Below are 19,156 nucleotides of genomic sequence, written 5' to 3' on the forward strand. Positions count from 1 at the left end.
TCCGTAGATCTCTATTTCCTATCGTATATCTGTATTCCGACAGAGACAGACACACGCACGAGAAACAACAATGGAAGTAGTACTGAGTTCAGGACACAGAATGCCGTTGGTCGGGTTTGGAACAGCCTCGATGCCTCTGCCACCGGACGATGTGCTGACTTCAGCTTGTCTGGGCGCCATCGAGGCTGGGTACCGCCACTTCAACACGGCAGCCCAGTATGGCACGGAGAAGCTGCTTGGGCGGTCCATTGCCGAGGCCATGAAGCGCGGCCTCATTAAGAGCCGCGACGATATCTTCATCACCAGCAAGCTCTGGTGCACAGACACCCATTCCGACCTTGTCGTTCCTGCCCTCAAGAACTCTCTCAAGTAATTAATCGTACTTAATTCTTCTCGAACTTCTCTCTTTTTCTTCAGTTTATTTAGTTTGTGTGGCTCTGGTTTCATTAATCAGTCGTGCAGCTAGATGAAATATCAAGACCATATAAGACTTTTAATATCGGAAAATGTAACAGATAAAAACATTAAGATATCTCGACCTTTAGAAATGTATTAGTTTTCACTTGGGTATATAAATATTAGTTGCATGCATTAGTTCTCATCCTCAGTTGCTCTTATATAAATACCAATAGAATTTTTTTGCACTTGGTGTGTATGCTCATTGTTTAGGAAGCTAGGGTTAGAGTGTGTGCTGTGTGGATCTGTACCTAATCCACTTCCCAGCAAGACTGAAGGAAGGAACCGAAGGGTCATATTCCAAGGGCAAAATGTTGCCATTTGACATGAAAGGCACATGGGAGGCCATGGAAGAGTGCTCCAAGTTGGACTTGGCCAAGTCCATTGGAGTCAGCAATTTTGGCACCAAGAAGCTCTCTCAACTCCTCATGCATGCCACAATCCCTCCTGCTGTCAACCAGGTAAAAGAAAGAATACATATATAATCTCGTTTTTTCTTTCACTCGAATTAATATCAAATCAAGATTTTCATTAAGATTTGTTCTTTTTTCTTTGTGGGTTAATCATGATTTAGGTGGAGATGAATGTGGCGTGGCAACAAGAGAAGCTGAGGGAGTATTATAGAGAGAAGGGAATACATGTGAGTACGTGGTCTCCATTGGCAGCGCATGGAGCTCCTTGGGGTTCCTTAGCCGTTATGGAGAGTCCTCTGCTTACGGAGATTGCTGTTGCCAAAGGAAAGACTGTGGCTCAGGTACTTTATTATTCTATCTCTGGTCTCACTTTGCCCATATAAAGGTTGTCACACGATCGTGGTAGCTGCGAATCTGATGAATAACATCATACTGGCTGCGAATCTGATGAGGTTTCCTACGAATAGAACAAAAGTAAAATATCTTGTCACTTTCATGTCTGAAGCCTAGATTATAATCTTCAATATTGCTTATATGTATCTATATAAAGGTTGCACTGAGATGGATATATGAGCAAGGATCAAGCATCATTGTGAAGAGCTTCAACAAGGAGAGAATGAGAAAGAGCCTGCAAAATTTTGGGATGGGAACTTAGCCAGGAGGATCTGGAGAGGATGAAGCTGCAAATCCCACAGAGAAGAGGATTTGCAGGAGAGATTTTCGTATCTGAAGATGGACCTTACAAGTCAGTGGACGAGCTCTGGGATGGAGATGCATGACGTTCCCACACATCATTTTTTCATATTATTTCATATGGGTTTGCAATTATATGTATCAGCTAAACAAGGTTTTTTCAAGAGTAAGTTTGACAATAACTATACGAATTTCGTTGTAGGATCTGAATCTTCTTTGAATTTGAAATGAAGTCTGACAGATAAATTTTCGAATCATTGCGCATAATTCAAATCGAGATGCAAACCACCGAGGAGAATCAATGCCGGTGGACCATTCTTGAGATCGATATATGTCGTGCCACAATCTCATGGACCATCCTTGTTGCTGTTGTTGGTAAGTACATTAAATTTTATTGGGTATCAATACTTTTGGAAGTGGACGAACGGCACGATGTAGATGAGAGGAAATTGCCTTCAACCATGATGGAAAGAAAAAAATAGCCCTCAAAACCTGATAGAAAATCCAAACTGCAACTTCATAAAATTTTCACTTATAACCTTAATTTTTTAAGCACGTATCCATTCGACCTCAATGATTGTTTTCTCTTTCTTTTCTTTTTTTGACCCCGCTAAAATTCTTTGCACAGCCAATTTGACTCTGCACAAACCTGTGATTATGATCTCTAGCTCTCATTATTACCAGCATCAATTTCTCGCATAATTAATTCCAGGTATATTCGGGATTACATTTGGATTGCCTAACAGGGCATTATATAATTACCTCGTGAAAGTTTATGGACTAAAATCTAGATTTGATGTCACACCCCGAACCCCAACGAGCTCGCGATATCCCCTGCTCCGGTCGAAATGATACGACGTCCCAGGAACGTCGCCGACCCAACCTAAACATCAGAGCCACATGCGGAAGCGAATAACAAAACCCCGGACAAATAATGACGACAACGGGGTAGAACAACAGAACAATTCAGCAACCACATATTCATACAACACCAAATATACAAACATCATATTACAGACGTAAATACAGACTTTCATCCTCAGTCACCGTTTAAACAAAAGTTCAGGGGTTTGGTTATCTTAACTTCACTATCGGATAACCCAAGTTATACAACCCCTAAAACACCCTAGGGAAAAACCTAAGGGTCGCCCTCTTCCATTCTGCTTCTGAATTTCTGGCTTGAATCTCTGGAACTCACCTGCAGCTCCACTGGGCACCAACAGCAGCTCCCCGGACTTCCAAAAAGAAAAGGCGCACTTCCCGGGTTTAGGGCCGGGGGTCTGAAAGTGGCGGTTATACAACCGTGAGACGAATCTCAATAAGTGTACAACCCCAAACCCCACGTAGGCACTCACGTACCGCCAGACGAAAACACCCATAACACACAACGATCGGCCAAACTAACAATCACATGCGACCCTACCTGGAATCCATCACGCACGTTCCTGCACGTTAGACAATAACACAGCCAACACATCACAGCAAGGAATCACAGACGCGCGCGTGCCTCAATTATAAGACAGAAACCACTTGGGCACGTCCCATACCGTGCCTAGCAGTTTCTACCCCATAATTAAGCATCACATCGCGCAATACAAACACACTCGCACGCTACTCACACCATGCGTCACTTTCCACAATCCTCTCGCTTGTCTTGCCAAATCCCACTCATTTTCAACCTTTCCACCACTACCGCGTCCGCGTAAAACGCATCAGGCCAACGGTCTTCTGACCTCGTCAGGCATCGTCACCCCGTCGGGCCGGGCATCGTCACCTCGTCAGGGACGGCATCGTCCCGCGTAAACGTACACGCCTCAGGACGGAATCCTACACACACTTTCCTTCTACCGCGCCCGCGTAAAACGCATCAGACCAACGGTCTTCTGACCACGTCAGGCATTGACACCTCGTCAGGCCGGGCATCGTCACCTCGTCAGGGACGGCATCGTCCCGCGTAACGTACACGCCTCAGGACGGACCTTTCCAACCAAACCACATTTCCATATCCTCGTTCCACTCAAACCACACTTACGCACGACCAGTACTCGCACGGCCAAACACAATTCCACATTGCATGCACATTTCACAATTCACATACACTTTGCAAATATACATTCTCACCACACCAGCACACCACACAATCGTACACATATAACACGCGATCCCGAAGCACTATCACACATTCTTGGCACGCGAACATATTGCGCAATCGCACTGCCACACCATCACACCTCACGGCCACACACATGACATATACGACCACACGTACACAACCCGAAACACAATCCCAAATCAGCCAACTACCACAAATCGCACAATCACGCACAAATTTCCATTCAAGGCACAATCCCAATAATTAATCGCACAAATTAATTCCGATCAAACCTCAACATCACAGCCCTAATCCAAGCTCCCTAAATCTCAAAATTCTTCGCCTAATCAGTCCGCAACCACCAAATAATCAGTCACTCAAATCAGTCCCGAACAGCCCCTAAAACAGTCACAAAATCGCCTAAACCGGGTCCTAAACGAGTCTAGAAATACCCGAGCTCCTAGGTAGTTTTTGGGGGAGACACTTACCCAAAAAGGCAAGACAGAACGGGGCTGGAACGGGCCGGGACAGCGGCAGCAGCGTCGCCAGCGACGTACGGACGGCGTGAACAGTACTTTCGTACGGACACCATACAGACAGGGCTGGGACGGTGGCCGGCGAGGTGCCGGTGACAGCCGCGGCGTCCGTACGGTCCGGCGTGAACAGTGATCAGTACGGACGGTGAACGGTACCCGTACGGACACTGTACGGACGGTGCTGGGCGGCGACGTATGGACGTGCTGGATGGCTGGGTGTCGACGGAACGGCGATCGGACTCCGTGGCTTCCGTGATCTTGTTTACTGAACGGGAAGAGAGAAAAAGAGAGAGAGAGGGATGTTACGGACTTAAACCGGGCGTGGTGGCCGAGCAGTGAGAGGGAGGTCCAAGGGTGCTGTGGCGACGGCTGGTGGGCGGCCAGCAGCTCCGGCTGGTACTGTTCCGGCGTGAACAGTACCAGAAAATGCAGAAACGTGCAAAACAGAACAGAAACAGGAAAAGAAGAGGAAATCTGCGAGGGAAATGGCCGAATGGTCTGCTGTAGAGAGAGAGGGTCTGGTCAAATGGGTCAAAGATGGTGTGAGTGGAATCCATGTGTCTCAATCTAGGCCAATTGGACAATTCTGCCCTTGATCCAATGGCTATCTTTCATTCTCATCCAATAATTTAGGGTTAAAATGGTCCTTTGTCCCTAACCAAGGGCTGACCAGACCTGAATTAAGTTAACTCACCTTGGTTAGAACCCCAAAAATTTTCTAAATTCGGAATTGTCCAAAAATGGCCTAGGGGCATTTTCGTAATTTTCCGATCCCGAACCGAAATTTCAATTTTCGCACATACGCGTTCCATATGTGCGTGGCCAACATAATATGGCGTCGGAATCGCGAAATTCATCACGCAAGCCCTCGAAAATCCACGTCAAAGTTTCGGGAATAAAATAATATTATTTTTTCAATTTTTGTCGAAATTCCAATTTTTGGCCAAAACCACTCTGAATGTGCGTGGCCACCCCAAAATGACCTTGGCCGCGAAAAATAACCTCAAACGGCCTCCGAATCCAGCCTCGGTGCCCACAGGGGCAAAACCGTAATTTTTCCGGCCCCGGACCGAAATCCATTTTTTTGCAGAAATGGGTGGCCCCAAGGTTGGCCAAGCCAAAAACGTCATCGGCCGTCCAAAATTGTCACTTTCAAAATTCTCGATTCCCGAGCCTAAATTCCAAGAAATGACTAAAATCGAACAATCGCGACTTTAACTTATCTCTTGCTAACGGGTGGCTTATTGGGATTACGCGCTCTCAACCCGTGACCGACACTAAGTCAAATCACGTTTAAATTTGCTCGAACCAAGGCGACCTCGATTGTCATATAATTGCGAGGATCTGTCACTAGTGCCCTTTGGACACGATCAATCAAATAGATCAGTCTCGGTTGGCTCAAAACATTCCCTCGTCAATCGATATGGTCGAAGATCGAACCTAGGTCGAGTTCTTTGGTCGTGCGAACTCAATCCCGTAATAGCCCTACCCCTAAGGTTAGCATCCCGTGAATGCGCATTTCCGGGTGAGATCTCACTATAAGTGCATTGATCAAATTCATTTCCTAAATACCGGGAAAAGGATCGAAAATTCAGACTGTTACATTTGACATATGGGAGACCGCATTTTGGCAGAAGAAAACAAGATTGGCAATTGCCAAGATAAACCGTCACGTCTCAAACCGCTCGATATCTAATGTCAATCTTTCCGATTGCTTAGTAAACTAATTTTGAAATTTTTATCGTCCTTTTAAGATTATCTCTTAGTTGTCATAGGTGTGAGCAACCCTTTTGGTTTTGTATGTTATGCAAAGATTCTGTCTTGCATAAATGAGATGAGCTCCACGTTGATGCATTCGTGATAATTATTGCTTGCTCACGGTGAATTACTTGTTGAGAATAGGAGTGAGCGATTTCAGATTTTTTATAAGTTTTACCTGGAATTTAGAATCTACTCGTCGGAACAGGTTCCTCATTTTTTGAAATCTAGAACTTACCTACACATCCTAGAACCTGGAACCTACCATGATGCTGGTTCCAAGATCTACCTAGATTCTATTTATATTCATAATTGGATGATTGTAGTGAATCATCACCTCTAGTGACTACCATTTGCTGCTACAATTTACTAATTATAACTTATATTTAAACACATAAAAAACATAAAACATTAAAAATGTAAAAGTATCAATCATTGATATTGCCGGAAATGGAAGCCCAAATTACACATTTATCGTCGAACGCTATGGAATACCACAAGATTGCGCGAAGACAAAGAACAAGAAAAACACAAAGACTTGTTAGATTCTAGGTTATACATCGGAACGGGTTTCCCAATTTTTGAAACCTGGAACTTACCTTGTATAACAGTCCAGTTTTCAATTCAATCCCGAAACCATGCCCACCCCTAGTTGAGAAGACTTTCCACTTCATTATGGTTGATTTCATCTTCTTCCGCTCGTAATAAATATAAGCATTCCGACTCCTAAAACCGCCAAACTTCAACATCTTCCATCGCTAGATTTCCATCTCTCTCTCTCTCTCTCTCTCTCTCTCTCTCTCTCTCTCTCTCTCTCTCTCTCTCTCTCTCTCTCAGAACACAAAACACCAATGTGCGATGTCGTGGTCCCCGAAGTGGTGCTGAGCACAGGCGAGAGGATGCCGCTGATCGGGATGGGCGGGGCAGCGAGCCCTCTGCCACCGCTCGACGTGCTGACATCCATATTCCTTGAGGCAATCGAAGCGGGGTACCGCCACTTTGACACGGCTGCATCCTACGGCTCCGAAGAGGCGCTCGGCCGGGCCATAGCCAAGGCTCTGGAACGCGGGCTCGTCAAGATTCGCAGCGACATCTTCATCACCACCAAGCTCTGGTGCACTGACGCTCATCCGGGTCTTGTTCTTCCCGCTCTCAAGAAGTCTCTCCAGTAAATATTTCATAATTTGCCTTCTGATCTCCTCCTGTTTGTTTTACTGCACGACACCTTATACAGTTCTAATCACCGCTGATTCGCAATTAACTTTAAAAACCATACACGAATTTCTTCCGTGGAGAGACAGACCCGATAAACATTAGTTGTCACTTTGGTATATAATTATCAGTTTCGTGCATTAACTTTTTCTAATCTTTCCTCTATATTATTTTTCCGCTCTACTTTGGGTTTTAGTCATGCTGTGTTCATGTTTCTTTCTCTTCGTTTTTTGGCACCCGGTGGATTATTTATTTAAATAGGAGGCTGGGGTTAGAGTATGTGGATCTGTATCTAATCCACTTCCCAGCGAGATTGAAGGAAGGAAATGAGGGTTGGTTTGATATCAAGGGCAAAATTTTGCCATTTGACATGAAAGGGACATGGGAGGCCATGGAAGAGTGCTCCAAGCTGGGGTTGGCCAAGTCCATTGGAGTCAGCAACTTTGGCGCAAAGAAGCTCTCTCAAATCCTCATGCATGCCGCAATTCCTCCTGCTGTTAACCAGGTGAAAGAAAATTAAATTATTCGAGTTTGATCTTTGAGTCGAATAAGATCTCAAATCAAGATTTGCTTCTTCTTTTTTCCTTTGTGGGTTCATCATGTTTAGGTGGAGATGAATGTGGGATGGCAACAAGAGAAGCTAAGGGCGTACTGCAGAGAGAAGGGAATACATGTGAGTGCGTGGTCTCCATTGGGCGCGAATGGAGCTTCGTGGGGTTCATTAGCGGTTGTGGAGAGTCCTGTGCTCAAGGAGATCGCCATCGCTAGAGGAAAGACGGTGGCCCAGGTAATTTCATTTTCTATCTCCGTGCATTGGGTAAGACTCTACTTAGAGGGAAGTAGGCATGAATCCTACGGTTTTTCTAAGTAGAAAGCACTGTAATTTGAGTACGAGATTTGTTGCATTTAAACCAAGCACCTGGCCACTAATATCGAACCCTCGGGAGTCTATTTTCACGATATCAAATGAAATTATTGTCTCAAATTATTAATAGCAATCAAATCCCAAAAAAATGGATTTCAACCGTTCATTTGAAAACTACCATAAATTACAGTAAAACGCATTTGGATACAACTCTTTACGAGGTAACTAAATTTGGAGAAGAAAGAAACAATGTGTCATTTGAAAAGAAGCTTTTAGTTTAGAAATTTCCTCCTCTGGTTGTCTAAGTAAATGGGAGAAGAAATTGCATTTGCTTATTACATTACATGAGAAGGCAATGTGTACTATTTTCCTCCGTGCCCGTCCTTGTCAATTGGTCTATCTAAGTATTGGAAGTTTGTGTGGGTGTCTAAGTCAAAACCATAAAGAGATAATAGGTTTTGTGTACGGCTTCTTCAGCAGCCTCACAACGCAAATCGTCTTGTGATTCTAGATATGTGTGGTCTTGCTCTTACGTTTTTTTGGACCTAAATATTTGAGTGCGATCCGAAAGCAATCGTAATTAGAGCAAATCTTCTACTAATTAATAACATTGGCGGCAGTTGCTGTTCGTAGATTTTGGATAGTAATTAAAGTTGATGGATTTTGTCAGCGTGACAATATCCTATTTTAATATATAAGTCTGATACTAGTGATATGACACACATATCTCTATATATATAGAAGTGCATTAAAGGAACAAAAACTTAAATCAAACCATTGGGGTTTCACTTTAATCATTATTTAGTTTTGATGAAAAAGCTTACCTAAATATAGAAATCCTAGTCCATGAAAAATGGGAGAATTACCAAAAGAGTGTTAAAGCTATTGTATGTTAATTCATTCCTAAACCTTTTTATTTGTTCAACGGAGTCCTAAACCTTTTGACGGTTAGCTAATATAGTCCTTCCGGTAAATTTTGGTTGCCAATCATTGACGTGGACGCCACCCATCCTATATGGCACCACCAGCGCTGATTTAGACAATTTTTTAGAATTTTTTCAAATTTTCTAAAGTTTTTATAAAAAAATTTCTTTATTTTATTTTCTTTTTCTTTTATTTCTTGTTTTTTCCTTCTTTGGTCGCTAGGCCTTGGCAATGGTTGACTGCGAGGCTGACCTTAACCCTAGCCAGAAGCTAGCAAGGTCGACCCTCGCTATCCTTCAAACGAAGCCTGACCTCGTCGGCCTCTGGCAAGGCAGGCAACACTGGCAAGGTCGGCCCACGCCTATGGCCGATCGCCGAACGGTGGAGGAAGAAGGAAAATAAGAAAAACTTATAAAATTTATTAAAAAGTTTCAGAAAAATGAAATTAATTCAAAAAATTATCCACTTAAGTGCCGGCCATGCCATGTAGAATGGCCGGCGAGCCTCCGCGTCGGCAATTATCGACCAAAATTGACCGTAACGACTACATTGGCAAATCTTCAAAAGGTTTAGGATTAAATTGGCTAAATTGAAAAGTTTGGGACTAAATTGACATCCGTATAATAAATTTATAATTTTTTTTATAATTATCCCCATGAAAAATGCTCCGGTAATCTCATAAATCACATGATTCAATCTTCTGTATCTCTAATATTGTGTATGATAGGTTGCATTGAGGTGGATATACGAGCGAGGGGCAAGCGCGATAGTGAAGAGCTTCAACAAAGAGAGAATGAAAGAGAACCTGCATATCTTGGATTGGGGACTTAGCCAGGAAGATTCGGACAAGATCAAGCTTCAGATTCCACAGAAAAGAGGATGTCCTTGTTACACGTTCATTTCTGAGGATGGGCCTTACAAATCATTGGATGAGCTTTGGGATGGTGATGCTTGAATACCTACATTTTGTAGTTTATATGATCAAGGGTAACTCTAAGATGATCTCTTGTCAATGGTAATCAATCTATATGAATTGAACCTTGTGTTTTCATTATCACAATCTCTTCTTTTGGACTTATATTTCTGGATAGATGGTGCTAAAAGCAAGCATGACGACACATCTTGTAAACAGAAGGAAAGTCTTTTTTTTTTTCATTTTAGGTCGCAAGCTTAGTTTGGAATTTTCCTTTAACTATGGATGCCGCCACCGAGCCCACGAGTCGTCATCACCGAGCCATTGAGCCGCAATCGCCACCGTGAGCCCCCACTAGCGTCCCTTCTCCTCTACAACTTTGCAATGGTGGTTGCAACCTCGGGTGGACCTCAATTTCTAATTGATGTCACTCGAGGTCGAGAACCTCCAATCTGAGCTCGTTGGTGATTCTTGAATTCGGATCACACATTTATAATTTATATAGGATGGTCAAATGTAACTCTATGATGATCTCTCTTGCCGATGATGTAATAATGTACACAAGGCGGTTCGAATCTAGATATGTCAAGCGACGCCGTCGGTGATAGTACCAGCAATGTCGCTCGCTGGTGGTGCAATCTACAACAATTATATTTCCTATTTGCTTTACTCTATGTATAGTTTTGTACCCATCCGGCCAACCGGTTTGCCACCTCTAATTTCAGCACTTCGTCTATTACTTTGATTATTGATGGCAGATATTATTAAACTTCAATTTTCAAAAATTGAAGTTTCTAACCAATGTCAATTACTTGAAATCAACTTAAAGAGCTGTTTTTCCTTTTCAACTTCCCAATACTAAAAGGCTCTTTGGACTTTGCTTTACCTTTCTTTCTCCGTTGTTTGTCATCTTCATGTTTCATTTATTGTCGGCATGACTAGACCCTATCCAAATAAGACTAAACTTTTCATCGCAAAGCACCTCCCAATCTCTCTGTTTTTGTCTGCTTGCGTGCATTAAAGGGACCAAAAAATTTTGGTCATAGGAAGCCCATTAATTAAATATAGTCAACTAATCTCATAAATCGCATGATTTTTTCTTCCGTTTCTTTAAATTTTGTATAATTAATACACTTATGCATGAGGGAAGCGTGATAGTGGAGCTTCAACAAAGAGAGAATGTAAGAGAACCTGCAAATCTTGGGACTTAGCCAAGAGGATTCGGGCAAGATCAAGCTTCAAATCCCATAGATAAGAGGATATTTGGCTGATATTTTATTTCTGAGAATCGGCCTTACCGGTCAATGAATGAGCTCTTGGATAATGATCCCTTGAGTTAGATCATGCATCGGATGATTTATATATGATGATAAAGTATCACACACTCTTTGACTTTGATGATCTCTTGCAACTGATGTTGATCCAATAATTGCAACGTTAATTTGCAATTTCCATGTAGCAAATCCATATGTCCTCAACCTTGTATTTTCACTATCACAATCTCCTCGGGTAAATTGTCCAATTAGTCATAAACGTACTATACGGATGTCAATTCGATCTTAAATTTTGTAATTTTTCCGATTTAGTCGTAAACCTTTACGATTTTAATTTCTCACGTAATTAATTATGGGTATATTCCGGATTACATTTGGATTGCCTATGTTGACATTATGTAATTACCTTGTGAAAGTTTATGGACTAAAATCTGGATTTGACACATGGGAGACCGCATAATGGCAGAAGCTGTCGTGTCTCAAACCGTTTTCACCTTCTTTTATGCCCCCCACGTGATAGACTATAAGCAAATGTTAAACAAATCTACCGTGTTCATGTCTAATATTAATCTTTCGCATCACTTAGTAAATTAATTTTGAATTTTCTATCTTTTCTTCTAAAATTGTCTCTAACTTGTCATAGGTGCGAGCGACCCTTTTGGTTGGGTATGTTGCGCAAGGATTCTGCCTTGCATAAATGAGATGACCTCCCCATTGATGCATGCATGATAATTAGTACTTGCTCACAGTCATTTACTTGTTGAAAAAACTTTCCACTTTGTTATGCTTGATTTCATCTTCTTCCGCTCGATATAAATATAAGCATTCCGTTTCCTAAAACCGTCGAACTTCAACATCTTCCATCACTAGATTTCCAACCACCCCCCCCCCCCATCTCTCTCTCGCTCACAGAGAACACAAAACACCGATGTGCGACGTCGCGGTCCCCGAAGTGGTGCTGAACACGGGCGAGGGGATGCCACTGATCGGGATGGGCGGGGCAGCGAGCCCTCTGCCACCGCTCGACGTGCTGACATCCATATTCCTTGAGGCAGTTGAAGCCGGGTACCGCCACTTCGACATAGTGGCATGCTATGGCTCCGAAGAGGCGCTCAGCCGGGCCGTGACCGAGGCCCTGGAACGCGGGCTCGTCAAGAGCCGCGGCGATATCTTCATCACCACCAAGCTCTGGTGCACCGACGCTCATCCGGGTCTTGTTCTTCCCGCTCTCAAGAAGTCTCTACAGTAAATATTTGATAATTTGCCTTCTGATCTCCCCCTGTTTGTTTTACTGCACGACACCATATACAGTTCTAATCGCCGCTACGTCAGCAATTAATCTTAAATACCACACAAGAATTTCTTCCATAGAAAAACAGTCCCGATAAACATTATAGTTTCACTTTGGTATATTAGCTTTTACCAATCTATACTGTTTTTTCGCTCTTTTTTGGGTTTTAGTCATGATGTGTTCGAGTTTCTTTCTGTTCTTTTTGGCACCTGGTGGATTATTCATTTGAATAGGAGGCTAGGGTTAGAGTATGTGGATCTGTATATAATCCACTGGCCAATAAGAGTGAAGGAAGGAACGGAAGGGTGGCTCGATTTGAAAGGCAAAATGCTTCCATTTGACATCAAGGGCACATGGGAGGCTATGGAAGAGTGCTCCAAGCTGGGGCTGGCCAAGTCCATTGGAGTCAGCAACTTTGGCACCAAGAAGCTCTCAACTCCTCATGCATGCCACAATCCCTCCTGCTGTTAACCAGGTAAAAGAAAATTCAATTATTCTAGTTCAATCTTTGAGTCGAATAAGATATCAAATCAAGATTTCCTTCAAGATTTGTTTCTTTTCTTTGTGGGTTAATCATGACTTAGGTGGAGATGAATGTGGGATGGCAACAAGAGAAGCTGAGGGCGTACTGCAGAGAGAAAGGAATACATGTGAGTGCGTGGTCTCCATTGGGCGCGAATGGAGCTTCTTGGGGTTCGTTGGCGGTCATGGAGAGTCATGTGCTTAAGGAGATCGCCATCGCCAGAGAAAAGACGGTGGCTCAGGTAATTTCATTTTTTATTCTCGGGCATTGGGTAAGACTCTTCTTGGACAACGTAATTTGAGCACGAGATGTGTTACATCTAAACCAAGCGTTGGATCACTATATCGAACTCTCGCGAGTCGATTTTCATAATTCAAAAGAAATTATTGCCTTTAAAATAATAATAGCAATCAAATCGCAAATAAAAAGAATTCAACTCATCATTTGAAAACACTACAAAAAAACATGAAATTTGCGACGGGGAATTTTTTGTCTCTCATTTGCGACAAACTTTGCGACGGAATTTGCGACGGAAAATAATTCCGTCGCAAATTGGCGACGAATTTTGCGACGGATTTATTTTCCGTCTCTAATTTATGCAACGATATTTACCATTTTGCGACGAAAGTAGCAACGGATTTTAATTTTTACCATCGCTAATTTGCGACGGAAAAAAAATTCGTCCGTAATTTCCGACGGATTTTGCGACGAAAAAGGATTCGTCGCTAATTTGTAATTTATGACGGAAAAAACTTTCGTCATATCCACCCGACTGAATGATTTCTCTCTCTCTGTACTGATTCCTAACATCTCCCGCTTTTCTCCCACCTTCTCCCTCTTTCGTTTCTCTCAATAATCCGTGCGCGCAAAAATCAATCTCGGTAAAGCTTTTCTACCGATAAGTATCGTAGCTAATTTCGTGACTAATTGGCGACGAATACGGTTCGTCGCAAAACTATTCATTGCTGTATTGGAATTTTTTTTTATTGGCTATTTTTTTGTTTTTTTTTTTGTAAGTTCTCGACGACTGGCCACCGGCGAGATCTCGCCGGCCATGGGGGAGGCCGAGCGGCCGCCGAGGCCGCTCGGCCTCCCCCTGGCGGTCGACCTCGCGGTTGCCCAACCTCGCCGTCGCCCGGATCGGGCGACGGCGGGTCAGCCGGCGGCCATGGCGAGGCCGCTCGGCCTCCCCCATATCCGGGTGGCCGAGCGGCCTCGCCCATGGCCGGCGAGGTCGGCCGGCGGCCTCGCCCGGGTGTGGCGGTCGACCTCGCCGTCGCCCGGATCTAGGCCACGACGAGGTCGGCCGGCGGTTGGGGCGAGGCCGCTCGGCCTCGGCCAGATCGGGAGGCCGAGCGGCCTCGCCATGGCCGCCGGTCGACCTCGTTGTCGCCCGGATCGGGCGAGGTCGACCCGCGGCCATGGCGAGGCGCGCGGCCTCCCCAGATCCGGCCGAGGCCGAGCGGCCTCGCCCCATGGCCAGCGAGGCCGCTCGGCCTCCCCCCATGGCCGTCGACCTGCGGCCATGGCGAGGCCGCTCGGCCTCGCCGGGGACCGGAGAAAAATGTAAGGGGAAAAAAAAATTAAAAAAATTCGGAAAAAATAAAAAATTATTAAAAAATGAATGTTAAGTGATATTTCTTTTATTTAGGTACGTGTCCATTTGAAGGTCTCGCAATCCAAGTGAACGTTGCAATTCTCATCAAATTGACCACTTTCTGCTACCAAGATTTCAGTCAAATATTTGGGTAAGTCTTCTTTACATGGTAATTTTTTCAATTTTTTCAATTTCAAAGTAATTATTGCGTGAAAAACAAAATTTTAATTTTCATAATTTTATGGTTTTAATTAAGAACAGTAAATATGATATTTTAAATATTTTACGAGATTTTTTATTTTAATACGAGACACAATGCAAAGAGACAGGGCTTGGATGTATAATAAGAACTTACCCGGACGTCGAGGATTGACCGATGAGTTTCAGTCTTGGGTTGGAACTATTTTTAGACTTTGCTAGTAGTAAATATGAGTTCATGGATGGAAATAAGTTAAGGTGTTCGTGTAAAAAGTGCAGTAATGATAAATTTAATGTGTGTGATAAAGTTAGAGAATAGATTTGGGTTTACTCCGAATTATTATAATTGGACTTGCCATAGTGAACCATTTATATCTGATGAAGGATATCGAAGAAGTGACTAATTTTTAGTTAGGGAAGAATGTAGCTATTATGACCAATTGAACCCATACGAGAGAATGGTGATTGATGCAGCTGGTCAGAATTTTGTTTCAGAATCGAATCATGCAAGTACTAGTTTTACTCCTACACTTGAACAAGTGGGTACTAGTTATGCATCACAATTGGAAGAGATAGGAGTAACGGGTTTTGATGAGAATGTGTGTAATGGAACTTTTTCATCTAATCAGTTCTGGGAAGTGTTGAAAGCAGCAGATGAACCTTTATGGGCAGGTTGTGACAACCACACTAAGTTATTAGTGACAGCAAGACTGTTAAATATCAAGGCAGAGCGTAATGTGTCGCAAGATTGCTTCAACTCTTTTGTTGAAGTAATGCGGGAAACAATGCCTCGTGATAACATCATGCCAAGTGATTTTTACGATATGAAAAAGCTAGTGGATAACTTAGGTCTTCCGGTTGTAAGGATTGATGTATGTAGTAGGGGTTGTATGTTATATTAGAGAGATGATGAAAATGCAGAATCTTGCAAATTCTGTAGCCAACCTAGGTACAATATTAACAGGAGGCAAGGTCGTAATCAGAAGCGTAAACCATGCAAGCAAATGTTTTTTCTGACCTTAATCCCCAGATTGCAAAGGCTTTATGCGTCTCAAGCCACTGCTGAACACATGACTTGGCATGCAAATCATGAAACAGAAGAGATATCTGTTCGAAACAAAAAGAATAAATTAGGGAAAAAATAAAACCGATGGGAACCCGGCCCATGCCCGATCCGAGCCGGCCGACCGGACGGCGGCGGCGGCGGCGGCGCGCGCTGGGAAACCGACTCACTCTCGGACAGATGGTAGAACCCGAACCTACGAACAGACATATCTGTTCGAAACAAAAAGAATAAATTCGGGAAAAAATAAAACTGACTGGAACCCGGCCGGACGGCGGCGGCGCGCGCGGGGAAACCAACCCAGCTTGGCGTAGGTCCTCTCTCTTCCACAAAAGTGGGGTACCTCTTGGGGCCCAAACCCATTTGTTAGGCTCAACTTTTTAAACCCATCTCCAATATCTCTTCTATTCAATGTGGGACTCCTCCATCCACACCTCTTATTCACTTTACAAGGGATTTGTACCCAAAATCCCAACAGTTTGCTCATCGAACAAAAGGGGCAAAGCGCAAGGACGTTGACTACGGATAGCGATCAAACTAGGTAACTAATGTTCAAGAGGGGTTGTCATTGATGATCGGCGCAGGCGAAATAGGATTGAACGAGCGCAAGGCGCTTCAGACACTCTTGACAGTAAAGCAGAAGGTTGCTGCACCAAAGAAATATGGTCAGAATGTGGTCATACTAAATGCAATGTCATGTCATCCTTTCTCGTTTAGTTTTTTTTTTGCGAGGCAAAGTTTGACACGGTCTTTGCAAGCACATGCATGTGTTCCTTTGCACGTAATGAGAAGGGAGAGAGAGAGGGAGGGTGGGGCACGGCGGCGGTAGCGACTGCCGGATGAGGTGGCAAGCTGTCGCTATCGGGGGCAGCAGAGGTGCTGGAAAAGGGCCTCGTGGTTGGGCAGCGACGAGACCCCTTCCCCTGTGCTCCGCTGACATGGCGATCACATAACCACACATATTTCTTCGGTGCCGGAAAAGGGCCTTGCATCTTGACAGTAAAGCAAAAGGTTGCTGCACCGAAGGTTGCTCTGTTCTGCCCTGCTTTACTGTAAAGAGTGTCTGAAGCGCCTTGCGCTCGTTCAATCCTATTTCGCCGGTGCCTATCACCAATGACGACCCCTCTTGAACATTAGTTACCTAGTTTGATCGCTATCCATAGTCAACATCCCTGCGCTTTGTCCCTTTTGTTCGACGAGCAAATAGAGATGGAGATGAGCACGGGGAGAGATGGAGGGGCGACGGCTGGAGGAGGGGCCTTGAGGTTATTGAAGTCAACCCAAAAATTGATTTGAAGCTCGTGGTGTTCATGGCCGTCGCGGCTGTCACGCCCGAAGCTCTAGCAGCCATGGCCACCGCGAGCTTCGTGGCTCGAAACTCCAATGGCCATGGCCACCCCGCAAGCCCGAAGCTCAAGTGGCCATAGCCACCGCGAGCTTAGAGCTTCAGTGGTCATGGCCGCCTCTCTTTCAGTTTTACTCGATGGGGGCCGCAGCGTTGTTATGGCATGGCTCACAAAGGAGTGAGGCGCCAAGGTGGGACGAGGGGGAGCAGCGATGAAGAGTTTTCCTCTTTTCTGTTCTCCCTCAGTTTTTATTTTATTCTGCTTTATGATCCGTACACCACGTCAGATAATAACAGTTACACGGACAGAGTTATAACGGCAGGGTAAATTTGAGACTCGGATAAAAGTTGAAGGCTTTTCTTAAGATAAAAAAAAGTTCAGGGTATAATTGGGACTAAACATAAAGTTTAGGATTTTTTATGGAATTAGACCTATAAGTGAATAGGGGGGGGGAGAAAGTGCATTTGCTTATTACATGAGAAGGCAATGTGTACTAATTTCCTCCATGCACGTCCTTGTCAAGTTAGTCTCTCTTAGGATTAGAAGTTTGTGTGCGTGTCCCTGCGAAAACCATATAGAGATAACAGGTTGTGTACGGCTCCTTCAGCAGCCTCACAATGCAATTCGTCTTGTGATTCGAGATTTGCGTGGTCTGGCTCTTACGTATTTTTGGACCTAAATATTTGAATGCGATCCACAAGCAACATTAATTAGAGCAAATCTTCCATTAATTAAGAACATTGGCAGCAGTTGTTGTTCTTCGATTTTGGATGGTAATTAAAGTTCTTAAATTTTGTCGGAGTGACAATACCCTATCTAAATATATAAGTCCAGCACTATGGATAGAAAGCATCTCTCTCTATATTAGTGCATTAAAGGAATAACAACTTTAATAATCATTTGGTTTTGACGAAAAGGCCCCACCTAAATATAGAAATCCCAATCCAAGAATAATACTCTGGCTCTTACGCATTCTTGGACCTAAATATTTGAATGCGATCCGAAAGCAACATTAATCAGAGCAAATCTTCTATTAATTAAGAACATTGGCGGCAGTTGTTGTTCTTCGATTTTGGATGGTAATTAAAGTTCTTAAATTTTGTCGGCGTGACAATACCCTATCTAAATATATAAGTCCGACACTATCGATAGGAAGCATCTCTCTATATATTAGTGCATTAAAGGAATAACAACTTTAATCATCATTTGGTTTTGACGAAAAGGCCCCACCTAAATATAGAAATCCCAATCCAAGAATAATACTCGGGTAATCTCACAAACCACATTATTCATTATGATATGTCTCTAATTTTATGTATCATAGGTTGCACTGAGGTGGATATATGAGCAAGGGGCAAGCGTGATAGTCAAGAGCTTCAACAAAGAGAGAATGAAAGAGAACGTACAAATCTTGGACTGGGGACTTAGCCAAGAGGACTTGGACAAGATCAAGCTTCAAATCCCACAGAGAAGAGGATATTCTGGCGATGTGTTCGTTTTCGAAGATGGGCCTTACAAGTCGTTGGATGAGCTATGGGATGGTGACCCTTGAACTCGGATCGCATGTTTATAATTTGTATACGACGGTCCAATGCAACTCTATGATAATCTCTCCTGCTTGCCGATGATGATTAACTACTACTTTCATTCGTTCCGTGTTGCAGTATGTATGCACCGGACATTGTGTTTACACTGCCATAATCTCTTCCCTTACCCTTTGTCTGGGAAAATGGTGATTAGGGAGGGAAGGGAATTAATTTTTCCTTTTCAACTTCCAAATACTAAAAGGGCTCTTTCAACTTTGCTTTTTTTCCTTTCTTTCTTCGTTGTTTGTTATTTTCGTGTTTCATTTTTTGTCGGCATGACTAAACCCTATCCAAATAAGACTAAATTTTTCATTACAAAAGATCTTTCAATCTCTCAATTACCGTCTGCTCGTGTACAAGAGACAAAAAATTTGGTCATTTGGAAGCCCGTGGAAATAGAGATATCCTAATTAATT

At 43.5% G+C, this 19,156-nt stretch overlaps 1 protein-coding gene and 2 pseudogenes across 1 annotated transcript; all 3 read left to right on the forward strand.

Annotated features, from left to right (window-relative positions):
- LOC115669140 (methylecgonone reductase-like) lies at nucleotides 1-1,793 on the forward strand (annotated as a pseudogene).
- A 4,909-nt stretch (nucleotides 1,794-6,702) lies between these two features.
- On the forward strand, nucleotides 6,703-10,027 carry LOC115669722 (methylecgonone reductase-like). Its single transcript, XM_056312764.1, has 4 exons — nucleotides 6,703-7,116; nucleotides 7,422-7,665; nucleotides 7,768-7,947; nucleotides 9,677-10,027. The coding sequence occupies exons 1-4, from the start codon at nucleotides 6,800-6,802 to the stop codon at nucleotides 9,902-9,904; spliced, it is 969 nt and encodes a 322-aa protein (XP_056168739.1). The 5' UTR covers nucleotides 6,703-6,799; the 3' UTR covers nucleotides 9,905-10,027.
- A 2,009-nt stretch (nucleotides 10,028-12,036) lies between these two features.
- Nucleotides 12,037-18,954, forward strand: LOC130138524 (methylecgonone reductase-like; annotated as a pseudogene).
- The last annotated feature ends 202 nt before the right edge of the window (nucleotides 18,955-19,156 follow it).

Source organism: Syzygium oleosum, unplaced genomic scaffold, assembly GCF_021117445.2.
Source record: "Syzygium oleosum isolate NSW1041296 unplaced genomic scaffold, Sole_v2.1 Sole_v2.01, whole genome shotgun sequence".
Classification (NCBI taxonomy): domain Eukaryota; kingdom Viridiplantae; phylum Streptophyta; class Magnoliopsida; order Myrtales; family Myrtaceae; genus Syzygium; species Syzygium oleosum.